The sequence below is a fragment of the Sorex araneus genome, chromosome 3, assembly GCF_027595985.1.
Source record: "Sorex araneus isolate mSorAra2 chromosome 3, mSorAra2.pri, whole genome shotgun sequence".
Taxonomy (NCBI): domain Eukaryota; kingdom Metazoa; phylum Chordata; class Mammalia; order Eulipotyphla; family Soricidae; genus Sorex; species Sorex araneus.
This window is the reverse complement of record NC_073304.1, coordinates 66,206,835-66,233,277: the sequence shown is the minus strand read 5'-3', so window position 1 is coordinate 66,233,277 and position 26,443 is coordinate 66,206,835. Positions and strand designations below refer to the sequence as shown.

Genomic DNA, 26,443 nt, shown 5'->3' with positions numbered 1-26,443 from the left:
TGATTTTTGAGTCACATCTGGCGATGCTCAGGGGTTACTCCTGGCTCTGCACTCAGGAATTACTCCTGGCGGTGCTCGGGGGACCACATGGGATTCTGGGAATCGAACCCGGGTTGACCGCTTGCAAGGCAAGCGCCCTACCCGCTGTGCTATCATCCAGCTCCAGGTCTATGCTTTTAGGATAGGATCATTCACTCAAGGTCATCATGAGTCAATGACAAAATCGGGTTTCTTCTAGACTCTGAACAGAGACAACAGGGAGGGAAATCCAGTAAGCAGAAGTGGTTAAGGGAACAGAAGGGTTATGCAAAGCCCTGGGGATCTGTGTGTATTGGTCGGCTGAGCAACACTCCAGCAGGAGACACACAGAAATATGATACATAGGTGTGAACCCCAGAGAGAAGGGACTAACTTCCCTGTCCTTAGAGGAAGAGTGTGGAAGAAAGAAAAGCTTCATTATTATTTTGACAAGAAAAGAAAGGTAACCATGGTCACACCCACGTAATAATCATGTGATGAACAATTTTATCACTTGATATTCATGCTTATATGTTTTTCAGGGATGTCAGAAGAACCCAACTTCCAGTAGAATTTTTTTGTCCTCCTAGGTCTGAGATCTGCAGGGTTTTATATGTTTGTCTGTTTGCTAACCCCTGTTCACTGAATTTTTAGTGAAATAGCATGAACTACTTGGAATGATTGTTCTGGTATGCCTAGATCTTTATGATGTCTTATGTGCCGGTTCCATTTAATCCTGCAGTCTCAAATGCAAGAGGCATTGGTGCTAACCAGTCAGGGAACAGAGAGAGCATTAAGAATGTGATTTGCTGAGGATTCAGACTAGATGTGACTATTGGAATCAAGGGTGCAAAAACATTGTTTACTGAAGCTGTCTTCAACAATTTGTTTTGTGGGGGTAGGTTTGGCACTTGATATCTCTCATTTGGGATGGTGTCTCAGGAAGTAGAACATAGAGAGGGAGCAACATAAACAACATGGAGGTGAGTAAGGTGTTTTGACACTCATTAGTTGGGTGTTACTCTTAAAATAGAAGCCAGGTACCTACTTTTTTATTCCACCACACCTTTTCCTGCTGGTGACTAGAGATGGAGCTCCTTGCTCTTCTGACTAATGCCTAAAAAAGCAGTTAACAGAAGTTGAGTCGACCTACTTTGCTATAAAATCTGCTGCAGTATGGATCAGCAAACTTATTAAAGGCTCTGGTCCTGGAGCCACAGAGCCAAAGACCAGAGTGGGCACTTCCCAAGAAAACGGACATGGGCCAGGGGAGCAGCTCAGGGGCAGAGCCCATGTTTCATCTATGGGAGGTCCTGGGTTCAATTCCAACTGCCCTTTCACCCCAAAGAAAAAACAAACACAAGTGGACTTGTGATCAGCCAGTTTAGAAATAAGGGGGGTCGAGAAACAAATGATGGTTAAAGATACCAATCCCTTGGGCTTACAGATGCAGCTCCATGATAGTGCAGGAGCTGTGCATGTTTTGGGCCCCAAGTTTGAGCTCCAGCACCTGAAAAACAAGTGACTGCAATGTACTTGACAATGGGAATCAGATTTTTTCTTTTTAAACTTTAGTCAAGTTTTAGATTGATAGAAAGTTGTGAAGGGAGTTCAGACTTGACATATGGCGTAGGTAAGTTTCAATTGTTACTAAATTGGTACATTTGGCCAATGTTAATATTTTATTATGTACTGAAATTCATACTTTATTTATTTATTTAGCTTTTTTGGCTCACACCTGGTGATGCTCAGGGGTTACTCCTGGCTCTGCACTTAGGAATTACTTCTGGTGGTGCTCGGGGGACCATATGGGATGCTGGGAATTGAACCCGGGTCGGCCGCATGCAAGGCAAACGCCCTACCTGCTGTGCTATTACTCCAGCCCCTGAAATTCATACTTTATTGAAATTTCTTTACTTTTTAGACTGGGTTATAGAATTTTTAAATTTTGTGTTGTGTTTTGGGGCTACACTTAACTGTGCTCAGGGCTCACTCCGGAGACTCTGCTCAGAGGATGTGGAGCTGAGGCTCGAAGCCGGGAACCAAGTAAAGCATGCTCTCAACCTGTTAAACTCACTCAAGTGAGGTTTAATTTGGAAGGTAACTATCTCTGATACAGAAAATAGTAACATGTTACAGGGGAGTTCTGAGTATTTTCAAATGTACAATCTTATTTGAATCTCATTATTAAAAGTGTGTGTGTGTGTGTGTGTGTGTGTGAGGAAAATTTGTAGCTGACAGAGGTGAAATTACATGTAGGAAATGATCTGGTATGGTCACACGGTGGGATGTTCATATAATGGTCAATGAGCAGAGAAAAACCACACAGAATCTTGTGTTCTGGGATTCGAAACAGCATTGTGAATTAAGACAGTGGATTTTTGAGCTATAGCACTGTAGCACTGTTGTCCCGTTGCTCATCGGTTTGCTCGAGCGGGCACCAGTAACGTCTCCATTGTGAGACTTGTTTCTGTTTTTTGGCATATTGAATACGCCACGGGTAGCTTGCCAGGCTCTGCTGTGTGGGCGAGATACTCTCTGTAGCTTGCCGGGCTCTCTGAGAGGGGCGGAGGAATTGAACCCTGGTCAGCCTTGTGCAAGAAAACACCCTACCCCCTGTACAAAACTGACCTACAATAGCAGAGCACTTCCCTTCCCTCCCAGTAGTTTCCTTATAGATAGCACAATGCTGGAAGCAAGGACTGCTTGCTCCCTGAAGTGCTCCATCACTAGCTCCTTTGTCAGAATTGGAGATCTAAATCTGCCGGAAAGAGTTAAGGCTGCATAACAAAGCACAACAAACACATTCTTTACAGAGATCAGCACAGCTAACAGGGCTCCTACCAGTAGATCTAGGGAGGGAGAAATTTCCAGCCATGCTGCTTCCATAGCAGGAACGCCAGAAAGGGAAAGCAAACACCCCTAACCCTCTTGATGGAATCCTTTGATCCACAATCTGAATTTTTCTCCCGTAAGCAGGATATAAAGAAACATAATAACAGAATAATGAATACCCAAAGGCAACGGAAACAAAGAACATGAGAACTGGTCTTCAGTAGGAAACATGCTACTTGAGGGGACTGGGAAGAGAGTAAGGTCTATAATGAAGGAAAGGGTTCAACACTTTGAACACTGTGACAATGATGCTGAAAGAAAAGTATTATGCACAAACTATCGTTAACACTTTTACTATCAGCAACACTGTAAAACACGGTACAACACACACACATATATACACCCCACCTCTCATAGAAGCAGATCGGTGAGTTGGGGGGACATTGGTGGACGGAAGTGGATACAGGTGAAGGGATCAAGGTTGAAACATTTTATGCTTGAAACACAATCATGAATAACTGTAATTTCATGGTGACTACATTAAAACATTTAAAAAATTTGAATTTAAGTCCAATTTATCTCATGTTTCCGTTGACACTGGTGCTTTTGGTGCCACACCTAAGAAACAAAGGACTTTTAAGCATTATGGCAAAAGGGCTGGAGAGATAGTACAGGGATAAGGCACTTACTTGCACCTAGTGGACTCAGATTCAATCCCCAGCACCACATACAGCTCTCTGAACACCACCAGGTGTGATCCTCGAGCACAGAGAGAGTAGTAAGACCTGAGCCCTGTGCCCCTAACCCTGTCCCCTGAGTAAAAGGAAACAATGATTCCCCCCTTCCAAATGAAACCAACCCAACGCAACAAGTAAAACTTTAAGACACATAATTAAAAGAGGAAAAAAAAAGTTACAGAAATGTTATGAAACAGCCCAGTGAGATCACACACAGGTTTTTCTTCTTTTTTTTTCTCTTTTTTCTTTTTGGGTCACACCTGGCATTGCACAGGGGTTACTCCTGGCTTCATGCACTCAGGAATTATTCCTGGTGGTACACAGGGGACCATATGGGATGCTGGGAATCGAACCCGGGTTGGCCACGTGCAAGGCAAACACCCTGCCCGCTATGCTATTGCTCCAGCCCCTGGAGTCAAATTTTTAACTGGAAAGTTTTTAATGAAGAACATGGAAATTTCCAATCTTTTAACTTGAAAGAATTGTTCTAAAAGGTTTAGACAAATGTTTACCCAGAGACAGACTTGGTGATATCCGGAAGGTTCTATACTAAGAACCTTAATAATTAACTAAACAGCTTCATGTAAGACAAATTTCTATACTTCTTACTCAATACTGATATCAAAATGGTCATGTAATTGATTAAACAAGAAAGGACAGCAAGAAACAATATACGAAACGGCAGAGTAACAGCACAGCTGAAGGGAGAAAAGGAAGTGCATCGTCCAACCACTTCTCATTTGAGATGACTCACAATAGGCCTGTTGACCACTGAAACAAAAGTATTTCCATAATTCAGAAAATCTATTTTAAGAAGCTTTTGCGTATTTCAAATACCTGACACTCAAGGGAGGAAAAGGTCCAGGAAACTCAATAAAACACAAGTTCAAAGTTGCCTCTTTGTTTTTATTTTTTGGAAGGGGAGCTTACACCCAGCTATGCTTAGGGTTTTTTTTTCTGCCTCTGTGCTCAGAGATTATTTTTAGTAGGGCTGAGGGGACCATATACAGTATGGAGATTGGAGTTGGCATGCAAATGCCTTCACTCCTGTACTATCTCTTCTTTCCTCCAAAGCTACCTTCATCAGTGTCAAAAACAAGGAACAAACAGAGAATCTGGGGGTTCAGGGCCTCACTGTGCAGTAGGGCCCCTCAGTTCAGATCATATATGCACACTTCATTCTGAAGCCACTTATGTTTAATACCCTCGGGTCTTGCGTGTCACAGCAAACTTGACAAGTTGATGGTGGGGCACTGGGGTTCGACCTGCCAGTTTTGAAAGGAGATATACAACGCTGGGGAATAAACTCAGTATCTAGCATGTCCACCACCTGAACTATCACCCCTGCCTCTCCAAAGTTATTATTAGCCAGACCCCCAACGCCATTATTATTAGTCCCTCCAATGTTATTTTTTTGTCTCCAATACTGTTACTGTTTTTTTGGACACACCTGGCGATGCTTAGGGGTTACTCCTGGTTTTACACTCAAAAATATACTGGTGAGGCTCAGGGGACCATATGGGATGCTGGGGATCAAATCCAGGTCGGCTGTGTGCAAAGTAAGTGTCCTATCTGCTGTACTCTCTCCAGCCCCTCCAATGTCAGTCCTTTTGGATTTTTTGGGGGAAGACAGGGGTAAGGTGGGAAGGACCACAATTGGATCAGTACTCAGTTGGTTCTGGGCTTTCTATATGTAAATCATGTGCTCCAGCCCAGTGACCTTTCTGGTCTCAATGTTATTTTTTTATTGTTGTTTTAGTTTTTGGGCCATACCCACTGTGCTCAGGGTTTACTCTTGATTCTGTACTCAGTGATCACTCCTGGCAGGCTTGGGGGACCATATGGGGTGCCAAGGATAGTACCCAGGTCTGCTGTGTGCAAGGCAAGCTTCCAACTCGCTGTACTATCTGGCCTCAAGTTATTTTTAGTCATTTCAGGCTGGAGCAACAGTACAGAGGGCAAGGCACTTACTGCCTTGCATGCAGCCAACCTGAGGTCAATTCCTGTGACCACAATAGTCTGGAGCCCCAGCAGGAGTGAACCCTAAGCAGAGCCAGCAGTAAGCCCTGGGCACTGCTGGATGTGACCTAAAGCCCTTCTCCCCTCCCTCCCAGGGTAAAACAACACTTCTTTTTGGTTTTAACTATTCACCTTTAAACAAAATCAGAACATAATAAATTTAATCATACTATCTATTCCCCTAGAAACTGTTAGAGGGAACATAACTTAAAAAATGTTTTCCAACAATCTCAGCCAAAACCCCTTTGGGGAGTGACTTGAAGAAATGTACCGAAAGACACATCAACAAGGAGTGTGGAGGCTCCTAAGGAGGCTTGGAGCATTCAGAGAAACACCTTCAATCAGAGTATCAGGGCACTGTTCTCTCTCACCAGTGTGTGTGCATGAGTTCAAATAGGACCGGAATGATGGATCCAAAGCCTTCCTTCCAGTCCTAATTTACTTATCAATAAGATAATATTTGCTAATTCATTTGCATGCAAGAGGCCCTGGTTCCATCTCTAAATCCAGATGGTCTGAGCCTGGCTGGGTGTACTCACAACGCCAAACACCCACCCAAGCAACAACACCTACTGGGTATGTCCCAAGACAAAGTTCCTAACTTCATGCCATTGAACAGAGTGCTTTCCTAACCTTGTCATCCCAATAGCATTTTTAATGCAGACACTGCAGGAGCACCACATTATTCAATGAGTAGACATAATGTTGATCAATAAACTAAAAAAAACTACACAGAACAATGGAATCTAAAAGCTCAATATTTTCTGAAGCCTTAGCTCATCATTGGCCTTGTGACAAAGGAGTAAATTTCTGAGTTTAAATTCATACAGCATCAGTGCAATTCTCAGGAGTCACTCGGTACATAAATGACGCTACATATGCAAGTTACAGAATATAAAACTTTCCCTTTGGAAAGCAGTCTGAAGAGATGTTAAGTATTCTATTTCAGGTGTAAGAAGATATTAAAATTCCAGTGGAACAGATGAGTAAGCTATTAAATTTTCTTAGTGTTAGCAGAGGTTAAGGAAATGTAAAGACAGGGTTGGAGAGATAGTACAGCAAGTAGGGTGCTTCCCTTGCACGCAGTTGACTGGGGTTTGATCCTGACATCCCACATGGTCCCCTGAGCACTGTCAGGAGTAATCCCTGAGTCCAGAGTAAGAAGTAAGCCCTTAGCACTGCCAGACATGGCTCCCAAACAAATCAAAACTAAAAAAAAGTGTGAAGAAGAGGCTCAGGATATAGTACAAAGGTTAAGACACAGTTGAAACCCTGGTTCAAATCTGGGTATATCGTTCTCCAACAGTATGGTCCCCTGAACAATGGTAGGAATGGTCCCTGAGCACAGACCCACGAGTAAGCCCTGAAAACTGTGGGGTGCAATCCACAAACCAAAACAAATAAACATAACAAAAAAAGGAAGTATATGCTCAAATTCACGGAGATAATAAGAAGACAAAGAACCCAAATACTGCAAGAAAAGAAAAAAGGCTCCAAAAGACTCCTCTGAGGAAAAAGGCGAAATTAAAAAAGAGTACATTGTTTATTTGCTCCATAATTCACAAATCAGTTTAAGGTGGTAAAATAATTTCAAATGCAAGAATGATAAAGAAAATTAGCTTTATTTATGTAAATTAGAAAAATTGATTGTAGTGTTAGCATTTTTCAAATGTTTTCATTTTAAAGAATTTACAAGAGATTTATATACAAACATAATAAAATAGAGTACATCACATTGTACTTGCTTGACTCAGACTGTTTTCTCAATTCTAAACATGGCCCTTCTTACTTCTGTTTTTGTTAATGCTTTGTTTTGACACTGCCTGAATTCAAGTTTAACACAGAAGCAGGAGAGTCAATGACCACCAAGAGTTAAAAAATATCTCTTGACCAATATGACTTTATCATTAGATTTTTTCAATATTAAAATATGTTTCAAGTTAAAAAAAACAGTCACTGATTATTTAAACTTGTTGTACTAAATCTTGCATTTATATAAACCCATAGTTGATCTAAATATAGAAATAAGTCTATTATTAAACCTACTGGTATGAATGTTTGCCACAAATGAAAATAAACAGAACTGTTAAGAACAAAGGTAACAGAAATTTCATTTGAGAAAAATAAAGACTCTATTCTATATGAAATGAGTAGAATTCATTTTCTGAACTCAACATAAGCAAAAAACAGAAGACAGTAAAAAGCTTAATATTTATAGATACCAAATATTAAGTCATTGTATACTGTAATCAATTTGCTCTATTATATATACTAAACAAAATTTCTAAATAGCTTTCCAATCACTTATGCTATTTGAGAAATCTGAGAAATTTAATACAATTACTGAATAAGCCAGAATTTTAAATATGCAATTGGGATACAATATAAATGCAGGTAATTTATACTAGAGACAAAGCTGTATGTCATAGTATGAAGATTACCATGCATGAATAACTGTGAGAATTTTACTTTTATAGCAGTAGATTGAGTAGGAAGTGAAATTCTTTAACACTTTCTTGAAATTCCTGACAAGAATTTTGATAGAGCTTTGTGGGAGAAAAAAAAAAAACCCTACCAAAAAAGTTTGTTCTTAATTTGAAAAGTCCTATCTATTTAAGTTAAAACAATCAACCAGACATCCAAGTGCACTTATGTCCAAAATGTTACTTTTGTCCCAAGGGAAGGAAATGATCAGTTATTAAGGTGCTCTCTGTAAGAGAGAAAAAAACAAAATCACAGGAAGTTGGTTTTTAACTGGATTGTTGAATTCTTTCCAGGGTTCTCGGTATTCTTGGATGTTGGTGCCTTAACTCTGACACTTTGACTGCTTTTTATAGCAACCTCAAGGCGAGCTTTTAGCGCTGGGGAAGAAGCCATCACACTTTTAAAAACTGAGGAGTACTGAGGCCCAAACTGCATGAGATTTTGCAGAGCAAAGTCATGTAAATTTCTCATTATGGAAGTTGCTGATTCCAGAGCATTCTCATCCAAAAGGAAGGAAATGAGGATGGGCAGAAGACAGGCCACCAGCTGAGAGCCTGGAAAGTAAACACAGGATGTAAGCTCTAGTAGTTCAGGGATATAACTGTATATAATAAATGTTCATTATATAAAACTACCATTGGTCCTCCTTATAGGGGTAGCGATGTATAGAGATAATGCTTTGCACACGAATGTAAGTGAAATCATCTATATACACTTTTCCCTTGAGGAAATACAATTCTTTCAATCTTATCTCCCAAATTAATATTGAATAGTATACAAATTTGGGATTGATGTTAGATCTATCTCTCACTGAATATGAAAATACAGTATTTAATGCTTTACTTTATAAGTGATACTCTTTTTATTTTCTTAGTTTTTTGGGTCACACCCGACAATGCTCAGGGGTTACTCCTGGTTCTGCACTTAGGAATTACTCTTGGTAGTGCTCAGGGGATGCTGGGAATCAAACCTGGGTGGGCTGCGTGCAAGGCAAACACCCTACCCTCTGTGCTATTGCTCCAGCCCTGATACCCTACTTTTTAAGCAATACTTACGATGCTGTTCTTCTGCAACAGCGACTAGTGCTTCCAAGACCTTTATGCCTTCTTGAAAGATCTGAAGCTCAGTGGCATCCTCAGGTTTTCTCTTGTCTATTTCCTGAAGTTTTTCCACAATAGGGGATACTAATGAATGTATGTAAGGGTAGGAAACAGTTGGATTTGGATACTGAAAAATGGAAAGTAGGAGCTGATAGGTCTTTATCTGAACCTATTAGGTAAAGAGACAAAAACAGTATAAACTATAAATAAAATTTAAAGTACATTTTACATGCAAAATTCAAATGTGGATAAAAATACAGAAGTCAACTTTCAAGCAATTCCTAAGGGGCAGGAGATACCTCAAAGAGCTGAACTGCATGCTTTGCCTGAGTGGCACCTTATAGTCTCTGAGGCCCTAGGGACAAGATGGGTTCCCCTAATTATTTTTATCTTTCTCTACCTATCCTCAGGGTCAAAGAACAAGAATATTACTATTTGGCTTTGTCACTCCAAGAAAAGGAATGAGCTCAAATCTGAAAATAAAGTGTGATTCTTGTACTTGTGATTGGTGATAAAGTAACGAAGAAAAGTTTGGCAAGAATCTAAACATATTTTCTCTTAGGAGCATCTCTTGGCTAAAGACACTTACCACAGGATCTCTTATTTCAAGAGTAGCCTTAAATTTCTCAATGCAGCGCTTCTGCAGGCAAGGGATGGTAGATACCTCTGGACTGGTTGACAGGACGAAGACTGTGATGGCTGTGAGCAGACTGACTTCATCCAGCTCTCCGTGTGCTCCTGCTATTGACAAGAAACGATCCCAATGTTGCTGCATTTACTCTCTAGTTTGGTGGTCATATATTCTTATTTTTTACAAAACAGATAAACACAACCATACACTGATAGACTCTTCTTTTGGGGCCACACTTGGTGGTGCTTGGGAGTTTGAGATCAAAGCCTTGGCAGCTGCATGGAAGGCATACAAGCACCTCATTCACTGGATTATCTCTCACCCAGTACTGATAGATTTTGAAATTCCTGGTGATGGGCCAGAGAGATAGTAGAGGGGTTAGGGCACTTGCCTTGCATGTGGTTAACCCAAGATTGATTAAAGTCTAATTTTAGCACCATATATGGTTACTTCTAAGCATGAGCCAGGAGTAAGCCCTGAGCACAGCTAGGTGTGTTCAAAAATGAATTGTAAAGAAAGTGCTTTATAAGGAATTGCAAAGCAAAGAATTACCAAAGAATTGACACTTTTTTTTATAAGCCGAGATACTAGTTAATACATATAACAGGTCCTTGAATAACATTTCATCATACTGTTCTAAGGGAGAACATTCAGGTCCTGCCTAGAGCCACTGTGTGAATGCTGCCATGTTCTCCCAATGTTTGTCTGTGTGGGGTTTCTCCGGGTAATTCCATTTCCTTCCGCATTCGAAGACTTACATGTTAGGTTCACTGTCCCAGGATAAGTGAGCAGTGTAGGGGAATGTTATGATGAAAACGTCCTGTTCATGTCCTTTACTAGTTCCTGCTTTGTACTCTGTGCTGAAAGATGCTCAAGGGACCACATGCAGTGATGGGGAATTGACTAGTCCTAAACTTAAATCTTTGGGTTATGGCTACATATAGTAGTGTTCAGGGCTTACTCCTGGCAGTACTTGGGGGACTCTATGGGGCCCAGGGGACTGAACCCAGGTTAGCTGTGTGCAAGGCAAGTGCCCTACCTGCCTTACTACTTCTCTAGTCCCCCATATCTTATATTTATTTTCTTCATAGGCAATAACTCAAACTAGTGTTTCACTTTGAAAAAAAAAAAAAAGAAATCCAAACTTTATTCAGTTTTCTGTCAAGAGTTACCTATACTTGATCCTGAATTTACCTTGCATCTGGACCCCAACACTGTACTTTATACTGTTGTATTCTTGTCATAACACTCTTTTCTGACTATATTCTTAATGAATATTCTTCCATTTTGCTCCATGAAACTAAAGTTGTGTGATTTCAACCTTACAGTAAGTTGCTTTGACAACAACCAAATATATGTAGTCTATAATCACCTCTAGACCACATTAATCGCTTGAAGCAGGGTCAGCTGTACACAAGGCATGCACCTTCTTCACTCCAGAAACTAAACAAATATTTCCAAGTATTCTTAGTTACCTGTATCCCAACAGTCAAGAATTGTTGATAAAGCACTACGAAGAAGGTCGGTCCAAGCGCTATGGCTCTTTTCGGCCCGGGCCATGGGAGAAGATATTATTCCTTTCAGAGCCTGGAGGGAAGCTGCCACTGTTGAGGAGACTTGGCCTCCAGGTAACCGTACAGCTGTTTCTCTGAGGACTCCAATTGTGAGGTACAAGATAGTAGGGAGAATTGAGATGCTTCCTGTAAGACAAATTTCAAAAACATTCTACACTTCAATCAATAAATAGTTTCTTAAAAGATAATGAGAAGACACATCAAAGGATGGTAGGTCTTCACATTTTTTTAAAAAATTTTTTTATTAAAAAATGAATCACCGTGGGCGGCTGGAGCGATAGCACAGCGGGTGGGGCGTTTGCCTTGCACGCGGCCCACCCGGGTTTGATCCCCGGCATCCCATATGGTCCCCCAAGCACCGCCAGGAGTAATTCCTGAGTGCAGAGCCAGGAGTAACCCCTGAGCATCACTGGGTGTGACCCAAAAAGCAAAAAAAAAAAAAAAAAAAAAAAGAATCACCATCACCGTGGGGTACAGTTACAGACGTACAAATTTTTGTGCTTATGTTTCAGTCATACAATGATCGAGTGCCCATCTCTCCACCAGTGCCCGTTCTCCACCACCAATGATCCCGGTATCCCTCCCATCTCCCCACCTCCCGGCCCTCCCTCGCTCTGCCTCTGTGACAGGCACATTCTCTTTTATTCTCTCTATCCTTCAGGGTCCTGTGGTCTGCAATGCAAGGATTGAATGGCCATCATGTTCAGTCTATAGTCTACTTTCAGCACACATCTCCAATCCCAAGCCGACACTCTAAACACCTTTTACTTGGTGGTCCCTTCTCTATCTGAGCTATCTATCCCCCCAGCATGGGTCTTCACATTTTTTTTCATAAACAATTATAAATGTTTAGTACAGAGGGCAGGGCATTTGCCTTGCATGTGCTGACTGGATTCAATCCTATTTGGTTCCGAGTTCCCCACTAAATCCCCTGAGCACCAACGGGAGTGATCCTTGAGCACAGAGCTAGGTGTACTCCCCACCCCCGCCAAAAAAAAACACACAAAAAACTGTTTTAATTAAAATGTGTAGTTCAGTAATACTTAGTATATTCACAATGTCATGTAACTACTACCACTATCTATGTGAATAAATTTTGTTAATTCTTTTCAAACTTTTAGTGATCCACTCAATACTAAATATTAGAGTTTTCACTAACATAATAAACCAGTTACATTTAAGATTAAAGAGAAGAGACAAAAACTAAAGTAGTTGGAGCCAGAGCGATAGTATAGCGGGTAGGACATGCCTTGCACATGTCTGTCCCTGATTTGACCCTGGGCAGTCCATATGGTCCTCTGGGTCCTGGTCCTCTAGGAGTGATCCCAGAGTGCAGAGCCGGGAGTAAGCTGTGACCATCATGGGTGTATACCCCACAAAACTGAACAACTAAAGCTGTCAGTTAAATTTTCCCAGAGGCTGCTCATATTCCCTCTAATCTTCTGCTGGTCACTTACTTTTTTACCTTTTTTTTTTTCTTTGTGGGTCACACCCAGTGATGCTCAGGGTTTACTCCTGGCTCTGCACTCAGGAATCACTCCTGGCAGGGCTGGGGGACCATATGGGGTGCCAGGGATCGAACCTGGGTTGGCAAATTCCCTACCCCCTGTTCTATCGCTCTGGCCCCATCTGCTAGTCACTTTTCAGCCACTCCCGATACAAGGCAGTGCATGTGAACAAGGAATAGAGATTTTACGTCAAATTAAAGTCAAAATAAGACAGAACATAAATGGCTCAAGGAAAACATAAAAGATGGTTACCAACTAAGTATCTGGTAAGTACTATGTACCTATTATGTGCTACACGGATTTCCTAGAGGCTACAAAACTTTACTATAAACAGACATGTTTATCTTCAATGTGTGTAATAATTACGTATCTCTATGACATATAAAATGACATAGTTACACATAGAAAAAATATGTAATTTGTATGTATAAACAAATAAAAAAAAGCAGAGTACAATGTCAGCCTGAGTTATAGGGAAGCTTTCACAGATGAGGAGGTCTGAAGCCAAACTTCAAAGGAAGGCGGAATTTTAAAAAAGAGAAGTGATGGGACTGCTTCATATCAAAAAAATAACAGGGACAATGGGTTGGGCATGAAGTCAGTCAAGTCACACAGGCGGGGACAGAGCAACAGCACAGCAGGTAGGGCATTTGCCTTGCACACGGCTGACCCCGGTTCGATCCCCAGCATCCCATATGGTCCCCTGAGCACCGCCAGGAATAATTCCTGAGTACAAAGCCAGGAGCAACACCTGTGCATCACTGGGCATAACCCAAAAAGGAAAAAAAAAAAAAAGTCACACAGGCTTTTTCCACTCTGGAGAAGCCTGTGTTCTCTCTTGAATACATATTCCTCTCTTTCTCTCTTCTCACAACTAAGTAAAAAAATTTTTTTTCTTTTGTTTTTGGGCCATTATCCAGCAATGGGCAGGGGTCATTCCTGGCTTGGCATTCAGTAATTACTCCTGGCAGTGCTTGGGGTACCATATGGGACGTGGGGAACTGAATTCTGGTCAGTTGTGTACAAGGCACATGCCCTACCTACTGTACTATGGCTCCAGCTCCTCTAAATAAATTTCTTTCAGGGGGCTGGAGAGTTAATACAGTGGGCAGGGTGTTTTCCTTGTATGTGGCTGACCCTGGTCTGATCCCTGGCACCACATATGGCCCCCTGATAGTGATCCATGAGTGCAGAGCCAGGAGTAAGCCTTGAGAACCACCAGGTATGTCCCCAAAACCCCAAAACAAAAAAGTCATACAGAAGGAATAAGGAAGAGGGAAGTAGAGCCTTCTGAAGAGCCTTAAGTGCTATACTGAAAGAATGCACTTTATTCCAAATAGAACTGCATATGATGACAAATGTGTCATCACTAAGGTAGGGAAAGCACATTTGACATTGTATACACTGCCTCACTCCCCAACATGCACACAAAATAACGCCCAGTGCTCGTAATTGCCACTGATAATTAGTTTAAACTGTTATTAGTCATGGGGGCTGGAGAGAGAATACTATGGGTAAGGTTCTTGCCTCGAACGTGAACAAGACTTGAGCCACATCACATACGGGTGGTCTCCTAAGCTCCATCAAGAATGACCCCTGAGTATAGAGCCAGGAGTAAGTCCTGAGCACACCATGTGTGGCTTCCCAAAACCAAAGAAACAAAGATATTATTAGTCACAGAAGTATAGACCTGTCTATAGCACTTGCTGTCTCAATATTGCTGTCAATATTTACTTTCACCCTTTCAGTAAAGCAGATTACTAAAATGTCATGTTTATCACGGAAGATTACAAAACAAATCTAAAACTTTCAGGTGAGCATTAATTTAATGTGGGCTGGATTAGCAACCATTATCTTCACTATCTGTCTCCCCTTTCAGCACCAAGTTGAGCAAGCAGAGTCCACAGCGTACCTTCTGGGGAGCACACGGCAGGCAGCTCTGCGAGGATGACTAACGCAGCTGAGACCAACCTACTTCCATCTTCTGACAGCACCTGTGGCTTGGCAGATTTCACTCCTGGGCTGCCCGTCAATTTAGGATTTAGTTCTGGGAGCTGTCTGACTAGGATGCATACACACAATTCCAGTGTTGCAAAAACCAAAGACTTTCCGGGCACAAGTCCTCCTGTATCTTTTCCCTCTCCAAACTCTGGTAAGGTTTCTTTTTCAGCAGCACCATCATCAACTGAAAGACAGAAAGAATAGAGCAAATGTTTACTGGAGATGTGCAGTAAATGCTTCCTGATAGGTTTATTTCCAGTGGCATTTTAGATTAATAGTTACCTTCTGCACTTCGTCTTTTCTCCTTCACATGTTCTTGTGCTGCACAGATAATCTGCCTTACCACTTCCAGCGAAGCCAACTGAATGGAAGGTGATTCTCTGGTCAAAATAACTCGATGGAGTACATTCAACAACTCGATACCCAAGTCCTATAATAGAAAATATTTTAAAAACAGTGAACTGGAAAGTACAGCCTAAAAAACAAACAAACAAACAAACCTATGTGAAATGCCATGACAAAACTCATGAAGAGAAAGTAACATATTACTCACACACAAAAAGGGAAAGTTTTGTAATACTTGCTCCACTTTAACCAATTCCACATTGTTTTTTTGTGTGCAAACCCCATAAGAGACAACACTAAGATAAAAAGGTAATTTTCATGCAGATTCTAAGCTGGAAAAATAAGATATTGCCAAAACAAGATGAAAAACTTGGCAAAGGAATAAAAACCAACAGTCTCAGATTTACATTATGGTTTTCTAGTAATAACAAGAATGCTATAGAAGTATGGCACTGAAAGTGGATTGCAAATAAATAAACCATAGAATCACTATCTAAAGTAAAATACATTGAACAAATTACATTTCATTTTCTACTTTTCTATTGGTTATTGTCTTTAAAATATTTTTTGTTTTTAACACCCCACTTGTCAGTGCTCAGGGTTTACTTCTGGCTCTGTGTTCAGGAATTACCTGGGTGGAGTTGGGGGGATCCTATTCAGTGTCAGATCTTAACCAGTGTAGCTGCATAAAAGCAAGAGCCTTAACCTTGTACCATCTCTCTAGCCCCTATTCTACTTTTCTTAACATACAGAATAATCAATCTAAAAAGTTTTAAATTTACTCGTGTAGGGGCCGGAGCGATAGCGGGTAGGGCGTTTGCCTTGCATGCGGCCGACCCGGGTTCGATCCCCGGCATCCCATATGGTCCCCCAAGCACTGCCAGGAGTAATTCCTGAGTGCAAAAGCCAGGAGTAACCCCTGAGCATTGCTGGGTGTGACCCAAAAAGCAAAAAAAAAAAAAAAATTTACTCGTGTAGAAGTCAAGTCAGGCAGGAACCTCATTAGGAGCTTTAATTTTTTTTTTGGGGGGGGGCGGTCACACTCAGTGATGCTCAAGGGTTACTCCTGGCTCTGCACTCAGGAATTACTCCTGGCGGTGCTCAGGGGAACATATGGGATGCTGGGAATCGAATCTGGGTCGGCCGCATGCAGGGCAAATGCCCTATCCACTGTACTATCGCTCCAGCCCCAGGAGCTTTAAATTTAATAAATGGTAAAGTTAAGTTAAATAAGAGCATCTATGAAGAAATCATACCATCATTTTTTTAAACATTCAAGAGACAACGATATAATATACTAAGTGAGGTGGAGGCACTGTTCGGAAAGCCATGGACCAGGCTGTCAAGGCTTTATAGCTCTTTGGGGGCTGGAGCAATAGCACAGCGGGTAGGGTGTTTGCCTTGCACGCGGCTGACCCGGGTTTGATTCCCAGCATCCCATATGGTCCCCTGAGCACCGCCAGGGGTGATTCCTGACTGCAGAGCCAGGAGTAATCCCTGTGCATCGCCAGGTGTGACCAAAAAAGCAAAAAAAAAAAAAAAAAAAAAAAAAAAAAAAGCAAAAAAAAAGGACTTTATAGCTTTTTAAAACATTGCATAGAACCAGACAAGAAGTTTTAAAAAATGATGCCAAAAGCTCAGCCAGAATAAAGATACATGAAGAATTCAAGAAGAAATAAAAATGAAACTTTTCCTAAGAAAACAGAAGAGCTAATGAAAATGGGTTTCATTTTTTATTAAACTGTTAACTCAGAACATCATTTATACAAGGTGTTAACACAAACCACAATATACTGAAGCTGGTCCTTAAGATGTTCTTTTAGAAAATGTGCTGTAGTGTAATTCACCAACTCAGAAACAGTGAATTTTCTAGAATAAAAGCAAGTCTTTGTGCTTTTCCATTAAAAAATATATAACTGGCAAAAGCCCAGGAAAAAAATTTTAATATACTAGTACACGTGATGCCAAGGGTGCTTGAGAAAACAGTCAAAGGAAGTAGCACACTTTGTAAAGTGATCTTTCTCCTCTGGCCAGAACTGGGTCAGGCACTGGTGTCTGACTCCATCTATCGGCTAGTCAGCTTGGAAGGAGAACTCTGCTAACAGAAACATATAGTAACTGCATATCAGATTATCTTTTGGGGAAATGAAATATAAGATACTGATGTGACAGGGTGAAGGACAGGGTGCACAGAAGTGACAGTGACAAAGGAATGCCACATATAACTACTGGCTACTGTACTGGCGAGCATACTAAAGGATTTTCCTCATCACCATTCCACTGAGGAGTTTCTGATACTCTTGAGTTGCTGGCACAGAGATAAGCACAGTAGAAACAGAGATGGAGTGTGGCAACCACTCCTGGACCAGCACTATCGCTGATAGTGTTCCAGTTCTGAGGCCTCACTGTGAGGCTCTTTAGCTTTCTTTCTACTTCTCAGTGTTTACTCTCTGTTCCCTGTAGTAACCAGAACCTGTTTCTGTCCTATTTCTTGAAATCTCTAGGAATCTAACAAAAACCAAGAAATCACCTGGTCACTGCCAATTTTTGATCTGGGCCAAGGAACATCTAGAAGGGCTTGCAATGCATGCAAACAAGCAATTATGCTTTCCATGGTTGCATCTGAGCGTAAAGAACACAGAAATTCCACACTGATACCTGTAGAAAGTAGAAAAAGATAGCAAGGCTTGAAATTTGTAATTTGATAACACGAACAAAAAATCTTAGCAAAAAGGACTACAAATAAACCATAATGAATGTAAAATAATAAAAGTGATACAGCAGGTCATTTACTAGCCTTCCCCCCCTCGGTACTAGGAATTGAGCCCAGCCGCAGTTCCTTGCTAAACTGTTTTTACCTACACATACATAAAGAATATTCTCAAATAGGGGTATGCATTATTGTGTGGTTGCAGAGACAGTTCAAAGATGTAAAAACAGCAATTAAACTGCATCAGACTTCTTGGCATGCACCCCAAGAGCCTAAAAACAGAATTTCAAACAGATATTTGTGCTCCTATGTTCATTGCAGTACCATTCACAGTAGTCAAGAGTTGGAAGCAATCCAAGTGTGGAACAGATGAGTGGATCAAGAAACTGTGGCAGGCTGAGAGATAGTACAAAACTCTTGTCTTGCACGTAGCTGACCTGGGATTAATCTCTGGCATCACAGATGGTCTCCTGAGCACCACCATAAGTAGCACAGCTGTATACCTGAATACCACCAGGTGTGGCCTCAAGACCCAATCTTGACAACCCCCCATCCTCCCCCAAAAAAGAAACCCACTATATATACACAATAAAATACTACTCAGTGCAACTTGCTATTGGTTGGAACTGGAAAGTGTCACGCCAAGTGAAGTCAGTCAGAGGAAAAGAGACAAACAGAACGATCTCGCCTATATGTGGAGTGTAAGACACCTAAGGGAATTACACATGGCTGACATAACACCCCAAGAGTTGGCCTACACGACCAGTTTGCTAAGTAGGTGGGACAGGACCTTGAGGCACTGGTGGTGGGACACCAATTGGTAGGAGAGGCTGGTGGTGAGTGTGGTGTTAAAACACTTTAGGCCTGAAAAAATGTCTATTATTAAAAGTACTACAGGGGGCTTACTTCTTAAGCCTATTTTCTTCCCTGAACATATATCTTGCTTGCTTATCTCTGTTTCTTTGCTTACTTCCACTCTGCAGAAGTCTGTTTTCTCTCTTGAACATGTACTTCTCTTTTTCTCTACCCTCACATTTTCCCAAATAATTCCAATAAATACTTTAAAAAAAAACCCCAAATACTGTAGGGGCTGGAGAGAACACAGCAGGTAGGGTGCTTGCCCTATACAAGGTTTGATCCCTGGCAATCCAGATGGTCCTTTGCACACTGCTGGGAGTGATTTTTTTTCTTTTGCTTTTTGGGTCACACCCTGCGATGAACAGGGGTTACCCCTGGCTTTGCACTCAGGAATTACTCCTGGCGGTGCTCAGGGGACCATATGGGATGCTGGGATTCGAACCCGGGTTGGCCGCGTGCACGGCAAACGCCCTACCCGCTATGCTATCACTCCAGCCCCTAATCTGTAAACATCACTGGATATAACCCCAAAACAAAGTACTGCAGAGGAACAGAAAGATAGTACAGGAAGTTAATAAGATGCTTGTCTTACATGTGCCCAAACCCAGGAAGATCCATAACACCACAAACGGTTCCCTGAGAATGGCCTGGAGTAAACCCTGAACAGAGTTGGGCATGGCCCCAAATCAAAAAACAAAATAAACAAACTGAAATATTGCAAATCACAGTGCCAAAAAAATCCCAAACAACCCTCCCCCCGCCCCTCCCCGCAAAATCCAAACAACCAACCTGCCCCACGAAATTAGAAAATATAAGAAATTACATCTGAGAACATAGTCTTTAAACTGAAACTAAAATTTAAGATTATCAAGTGACTGTCAAGAGTGAGGCATAATACTTCACATGTATTGTTTCATTTTTATAGTACCTGATAAATATTATTTCTGGGGGGTGCTTAGGGGATTCCAGCAATTCTTAGTGGTGTTCAGGGGGTCCTAGTGATTCTCAGTTAATCTGGCTGGCTGGGTAACTTTTAGGGCCCAAGGTAATGATGGTGTTTGGGGTCTCCCAGGGTCACACCTGATGATGCTTGGGGACTTCCAGGTATATGAGGTAATTCTCAGTTTAGAGTATTAAACCTGCAGGGTCGGGCACATGCAAGACCTTAACTCCTGTGCCATCTCTCCTATTTCTGTTTTATCACTTTCTGAGATAAGGAAATGAACACATACTTAATTTGGGGAAGGGAACAACTGAGGGTTTGGGGCCACACGTGGCAGTGCCTGGGAGCTAATCCTGGCTATAAAGCTCAGAGGTCATTTCTTGCAGGTCTCGGGGACTGTATGGTGTTACATTCAGGAAGGAGTAGCAATGTAAGTTCCAAGAACCATAAATTTTACTTAATTTGTTTACTTTTATTACCCTTACATTTAATTAGATCAGTAACTCTTTTGTAGGTAACGATTGAAAGGGTAATTTCCATATTACATTAAATAAAATCACACTGCATTAGGGCAGAGAGGGAGTTAAAAGGGTTGGAAAACATGGTATGTAAGAGGTTGGTTTTGAGCCCAGACACAGCATGGTCTTAAACATGAGGGAAATAACTCCAGAGTACCAAGCAGGAGTAGATTCTCTGAACACAGCCAAATATAGCCAAACACAAACAAACAAAAACTCTTACTGTATCTGTGTACATTTACCCATTTTAAAAAGTAAGTTTTGGGAAGAGCAGCCAACTCAGATTCTATTCCCAGTAACCCATATGCCAGGAGTGATTCCTGAATGCAGAGACTGAGCATTGCCTCTCACCCTCTCCTCCCTATCCCCCCAAAAAAGAAATTAAGCAAATAAAAATCTTAAAAAATTAAGTTCCAGAGGCTGAAGTGATAGTACAGTAGGTGGAGAGCCAGGACTAAGCCTTGAACACTACCAGGTATGGCCCCCAAATAAAACAAACAAATTAAATTCTAGGAAAAGTGAAAAATAGGCTAAAAGTAAAAATGGCCCAAGCAACACCACAGTGCTGGACCCAAGAACTGAAGTGTCAGGCCCAAACCACAGGGCTGAGTATTGCCTGCCATGGGCCACGCTGTGGCCAGCACCACCAAGAAAACACACATGCACCTTATTTCTTTCATCTTCAACGTCACCTATTTTTTGAAGAGAATTTTAATTTATTTGTTACTTTTGTTGGTTTGGGGCCTCCCCAGTGGTGCTGGGATCATCTTGACTTTAAATGTTAACTCGTGATTCTAATTTTTTTTTCTTTTTGGCTTACCTGCTATGCTATCACTCCAGCCCCTGTATTTTTTTTTTTCTTTTTGGGTCACACCCAGCAATGCACAGGAGTTACTCCTGGCTCTGCACTCAGGAATCACCCCTGGCGGTGCTCAGGGGACCATATGGGATGCTGGGAATCGAACCCGGGTCGGCCGCGTGCAAGGCAAACGCCCTACCCGCTGTGCTATCGCTCCAGCCCCAGCCCCTGTATTTTTGAATAAATTTTCAAAAATATTGTAACACTTGTAAAGTTGGTAAAAATCTCAGTCACTGAATCTTTTGTTTTGAAGCTTGGGGGCTACTCTTGGTTCGGTGCTTGGGGGTTGTTCCTAGTGGTGCTGGGGGAGCACGCAGTGCTTAAGATGAGATCCACCACTCTGAGTGCAAAAGCATGTGTTCTAGTCCTTAGTACCAGACCCCGTGGCCAATTAGTGATTTCAATTTGATAAAATGTGTAGTTGTCCATTCAGTTATAGGCTATTTCTAACACCTAATGGTTAATAGCCAGTACTGATAGCTGATAGACAGTGAGGCACACTTGGACACTGACCTAGAATAAGATGGAATCTGTCGGTGTAGACATCCTCGGGAGACTTAACTATAGCCCCAGATGAAGAACCCTGACACATGGAAGTCGGAGTTACAGGCCTGGAGAGATTAGATGTTCCTTCATCTGGGTCAGCCACAATAAAACCTGTGCTTGTAAGCCACAGTGCTGTTGCATGGAGGATGAGTGCCCAGGAGTTGCAATAATGGAATTTTGCATTTTCACTGGTTTCTGCTGTGTAGAAAGCACCACCTATGAAAAAGGGAAGGTAAATATGTTCAGGAAGAAGAAATAAGTAAGAAAAATAAGAGAACTCATTTTCTCTATTCTCTTTTCCATCTTTTCCAAAGTTCCTTTGTAGCACTTTGCAGCCAATCTTCTTATAGCACAAAGCAGCTACTTAGCTACTTTCTAACTTTTATCACCAGGTTAAGTTTTGTCTGTTCTTCACCTTTATTTACAAAGAAAAATAGCACTTGTTGGTGTCCAAATATTAGTTGGACATGTTTTTTGGAGATTCAGCTCAGCTACTATCAGTGTTTTATTTCAAAAGTTTTAATTTTCTAGGACTACAACAGCTATGTCATAAAGCTGGTATGGCTCCGAACTCAATAGAAATGTACAGGATAACTCTTAACCGTAAAATATTTTAAGCAAATAATGTGGTGTGTATATATCTGCGCTTAAAATAAATAGTAATACCTATTTAGTTATCTCTAAGACTAATTAGTGACATTTTGCTTTTCTTAAATTTATTCTTGAAAATTCTAGGTTCAGAATGATAGTTCAGGTGTTAGGGTGGTTGTCAATCCCCAGCACCACACATGGTGCCTGAGCACTGACTGCCAGGAGTGACCCCTGAGCAGAGTCAAGATTAAGCCCTGAGCACCACTGGGTATAACCTAATCTCTCACTCCACCCCTATAAATCTAAAACCTGGGGGCTGAGGAGATATTTCAGAGAACTGGAACACATGCTTTGCATGTTAGTAGAGCCCTAGGCTTGATCCTCAGCAAGCATGGTTCCCTCAGTATTGCCAAGGGTGATACCTAAACAATTTAGACAGCAGTAGCCCCTGAGGACTACTAGCTGTGTTTCCCTCAAAACAAAACAAAACCACCCCAAAATGAAAATTTGGTTGCACCAACACTTTTTCCTTTTCCTAAGTCACTGTGACACACTCTCAACTTTCACAATAGGTGCTGTATTCATAATTACATATACTACTATTCTGTGTTTATATGTACCGAAAAGGCAAAAATGAAGAAAACATGAAGTGGGTATAAGATATGGAAGTGAGGGCATTCTCTCTTGAACCTGCTTCTTTTGGTGTCTCTCCCACACAATCTTATAATTCTAAATAAAACTGTCTTTAAAAAAAGAGAGAGAGTTATGGTTGTGGGGGTACAAGGGGCAATGCGTTAAGGCACTTGCCTTCATTCTGCTGAACAGTTCAAATCCTTGGCACAACATATGAATTTAGGGTCCCCGAGCATTGTCATGGGTTACTCCTGAGCAGAGTTAGAAGAAGCCTCTGAGCACAGCTCTGGGTGTGTTCCATAAAAACCAGATATGGCAATGGGCTATTTTGTGATTAAAATTAAAGACATTATACTAGATTTATCTTCATAATCTGCTCTTTAGGCCAGAGAGATAGTATAATGGGTAGGGCACTTGCTTTGCATGAAGATTTAATCCTTGGCACTGCATTAGGTCCACTGACTCTGCCAGAAGTGACCGAGCACAGAGCCAAGAGTAAGACCTGAACATAGTTGGGTGTGGTCCAAACCAAATATATAGACATATATGCAAACATATATAATTTTCCTTTTTTCACCTAACATTTTAATTTTTACTTACATTTATCTTCATTATCATTCATCTGATGGTATTAAATGAAGCTTTTTTCCATTCTGTGCTAATAAACTATACCTATCTCTGTGTATAATCCCACTTGAAATTTTGTTAGGACAGTTGAATTTGAAATTTATGAGGAAAAAAATTCATTTTGAAATGGAGTAAGACTGAGAATAACTACCAGATATCCAATCTGTAACATGTAGGATTAATAAACTGTAAAATTAGATTCCAATCCAATTTCTTAATTCCATCTATATAAATTCTAGTTGGATCAATGTATCAAATACTATATAAAAATACAAAACATAAAAGAATTACATTAACTTTTAAAAAGGCAAAAAAAGCGCTAATATATATATATACATATCAATGCATATACATATTTAACAAATCAGTAGAATTATAACAAGAAGCAAGTTGAAAAAGGGCAAAGGTATGAAAAGGTAATTATGGAAGAATGAACTTAACTCAGGACCTAGTACATCTCGATATCTAAAGACTCACAATAAAGTAAATGGCTAAATGAAACTTTGCATCTGCCAGATACACAACATATTGTATATGACGACAGCAGAGTGAGTGGTAAGATGTTGAGATACAGAAATAAACTGTTGTTTGGTAGAAAAAATGTGACCTGACAGTATCTTGTGAGGTGAAATGAGTATAAAGTAGGACCTAGAGAATTAACGCCTGGGTATCTACACTGCAGCAGGCTTCAAGTACTTACTACATGAATGAATATTATTCTGGAGAAACTTTTCAGAAAATATTATCAGCTGAAGTAGTTTTGAAAAATAAAAGTTACCAACTGTTGCTCTATGAATTATGCAAATATTTTCCCTCTTTACCTTCAACTGGAAGCTGGGAGGCAAATTCTGAAGGCAAAGTTAAGAGAGCAAAATCTTGAAGTGCAGCAAGCCAGAGCCTGCTCAGGGTGCTCAGGTCTGCGTGAACTAAGTCGAGCAGGTCGTCCGATGGATGGGACCCAGCTCTGACACTGTCTTCTGAGCAGGCAATACTCTTCAAAGGCTTTTTGTTGTTTTTATGCCTTTCTACAGCAATTATGTAGACCTGTAAAAAGTTGATTTGTCAATAGGAAAATCTTGTGCCTGCTGAAAAGTTGTACTTTTTATCTTGCTTAAGATGCAAACATATTGGATGATCCAGAGCCGAGGCATGAGAAGCAGACCCTCCGCGCCTACAGACTGTGATCCTGAGGTCTCCTACCCATTTTGGCACCAGAGCGGATTCTTGCAGCCATGCATTTTGACTGTGAACTGAACTACAACCTCGTGCAGCCCGGGGAGGGATTTTCCCTTTCTACCCCGTTTTTCTGAGCGAAAATGGTGGCAGTGGCAGCACCCACGTGGTGAGAGTCACCCTCTAAGACCCCTCAACCCGGAGGTAGGACTTTCTTTAGTGACGTAGCCTGTAGGTGGTCCTGGGAGGGGGGGCATTCCCGGCGCGCCTTCCGCCCAGAGATGATCCAGAGCTGAGGCACGAGAAGCAGACCCTCCGCGCCTATAGACTGTGATCCTGAGGTCTCCTAACCCATTTTGGCACCAGAGCGGATTCGTGCAGCCATCCATCTTGACTGTGAACTGAGCTAAAATATTAGAAACCCAAAACTCAAAGTCTTCACTCTCAGCAATGAAGAGAAATTATTAGATGATGCCTATTCAGTAGGCCTGATTGTTGGGGAAAATTCCAAACAATAATAGTGAGTTCTGGATGGAAATATGGAATGTACTCAAAGTATATAGAGAATAAAGGGAATATCATTAGCTACTTAGGTGGGGGATGGGGTGGGAGGGGGGTGTATTGGGGTTCTTGGTGGTGGAACATGTGCACTGGTGAAGGGATGGGGGTTTAATCAGTATTTGACTGTGACTTAAACCTGAAAGCTTTGTAATTTTTTTTTTCACGGTGATTCAATAAAATACTTCTTATTAAAAAAAAGATGCAAACATATTTATTTAAAAAAATTTTTTTGTTTTTGTTTTTTATTTTTTGGGCTATACCTGGTGATGCTCAGGGATCACTCCTGGTTCTGCACTCAGGAATTACTACTGGCAGTGCTCAGGGAGCCCCATGGGATGCCAGAAATTGAACCTGGGCTGATCACTTGCAAGGCAAATGCCCCACCAAGTTGCACTATCGTTCTGAACCCAAACTTACTTTTTTTAGCATACAGAACATAAAACGAATGGTAATCCTAAGAAGGTTCACAAGTGTAACTATAAAAAAGTTGGGGAGAAAGTTCCAAAGGTTTTACCTCTAATGAGATACATTAGGGATATTATTTACAAATAAGTATGAGCCAGAGTGATAGTATGGTGAGTGAGTAGGGCATTTCCCTTGCAAGCAGCTGACCCTGGTTCTATCCCCAGCATCTCATATAGTCCCCTGAGTACAACCAGGAGTGATTTCGGAGTGCAGAGCCAAGAGCAACCCCTGAGAATCACCAGGTGTAGTCCCCACAAACCAAAACGAACAACAACAACAACAACAAAAAACCAAAAACCCAAAAAGAAAAACCCTTGAACCAGAAAAAAACAACAACAAACCAAGTAAGCTTTCACTGTGCTGTTTTCCAACATGACAGTGAGTACTAATGGCCACAGCACTGTTTCCCTAGGCCTAGTTATGGCCATGCCATCGATATCAACATAAAGCTCTGAAAGGCAATCTCCAAGATGAAATAAACGGAAAATATTCCCCACCAAATTACCAGCAAATCACTAAAAATAACCTCCAAACAGGCTTAACACAGTTTGTTTAAAGGATTATAAGATATTATTAGTAGTCAATATAGCATGCATAACTCTAAAAATATAAAAGGTTTTAAAAGATGATGTTTGTCAGAAGCCAAGCTGGTGGGAAAACTAACTGAATTCACATAATGTATCGTCTATGTCCAACTGTGACCACAC

General features: G+C 41.1%; 1 protein-coding gene across 6 annotated transcripts in view; it reads right to left on the bottom strand.

Annotated features, from left to right (window-relative positions):
- Positions 1 to 7,212: 7,212 nt before the first annotated feature.
- Positions 7,213 to 26,443, bottom strand: part of HEATR5A (HEAT repeat containing 5A) — a 106,185-nt gene continuing 86,954 nt past the window's right edge. For all 6 annotated transcript variants that reach the window (XM_055133064.1, XM_055133066.1, XM_055133065.1 and 3 more), the window contains 9 exons: positions 24,359 to 24,581; positions 21,654 to 21,902; positions 17,783 to 17,910; positions 15,190 to 15,337; positions 14,819 to 15,091; positions 11,300 to 11,524; positions 9,783 to 9,934; positions 9,149 to 9,362; positions 7,213 to 8,647 (listed from right to left, as the gene is read on the bottom strand). In XM_055133064.1, the coding sequence (XP_054989039.1) occupies positions 8,343 to 8,647; positions 9,149 to 9,362; positions 9,783 to 9,934; positions 11,300 to 11,524; positions 14,819 to 15,091; positions 15,190 to 15,337; positions 17,783 to 17,910; positions 21,654 to 21,902; positions 24,359 to 24,581 (1,917 nt within the window). In that variant the 3' untranslated portion in view covers positions 7,213 to 8,342. The remainder of the gene's footprint in view (positions 8,648 to 9,148; positions 9,363 to 9,782; positions 9,935 to 11,299; positions 11,525 to 14,818; positions 15,092 to 15,189; positions 15,338 to 17,782; positions 17,911 to 21,653; positions 21,903 to 24,358; positions 24,582 to 26,443) is intronic.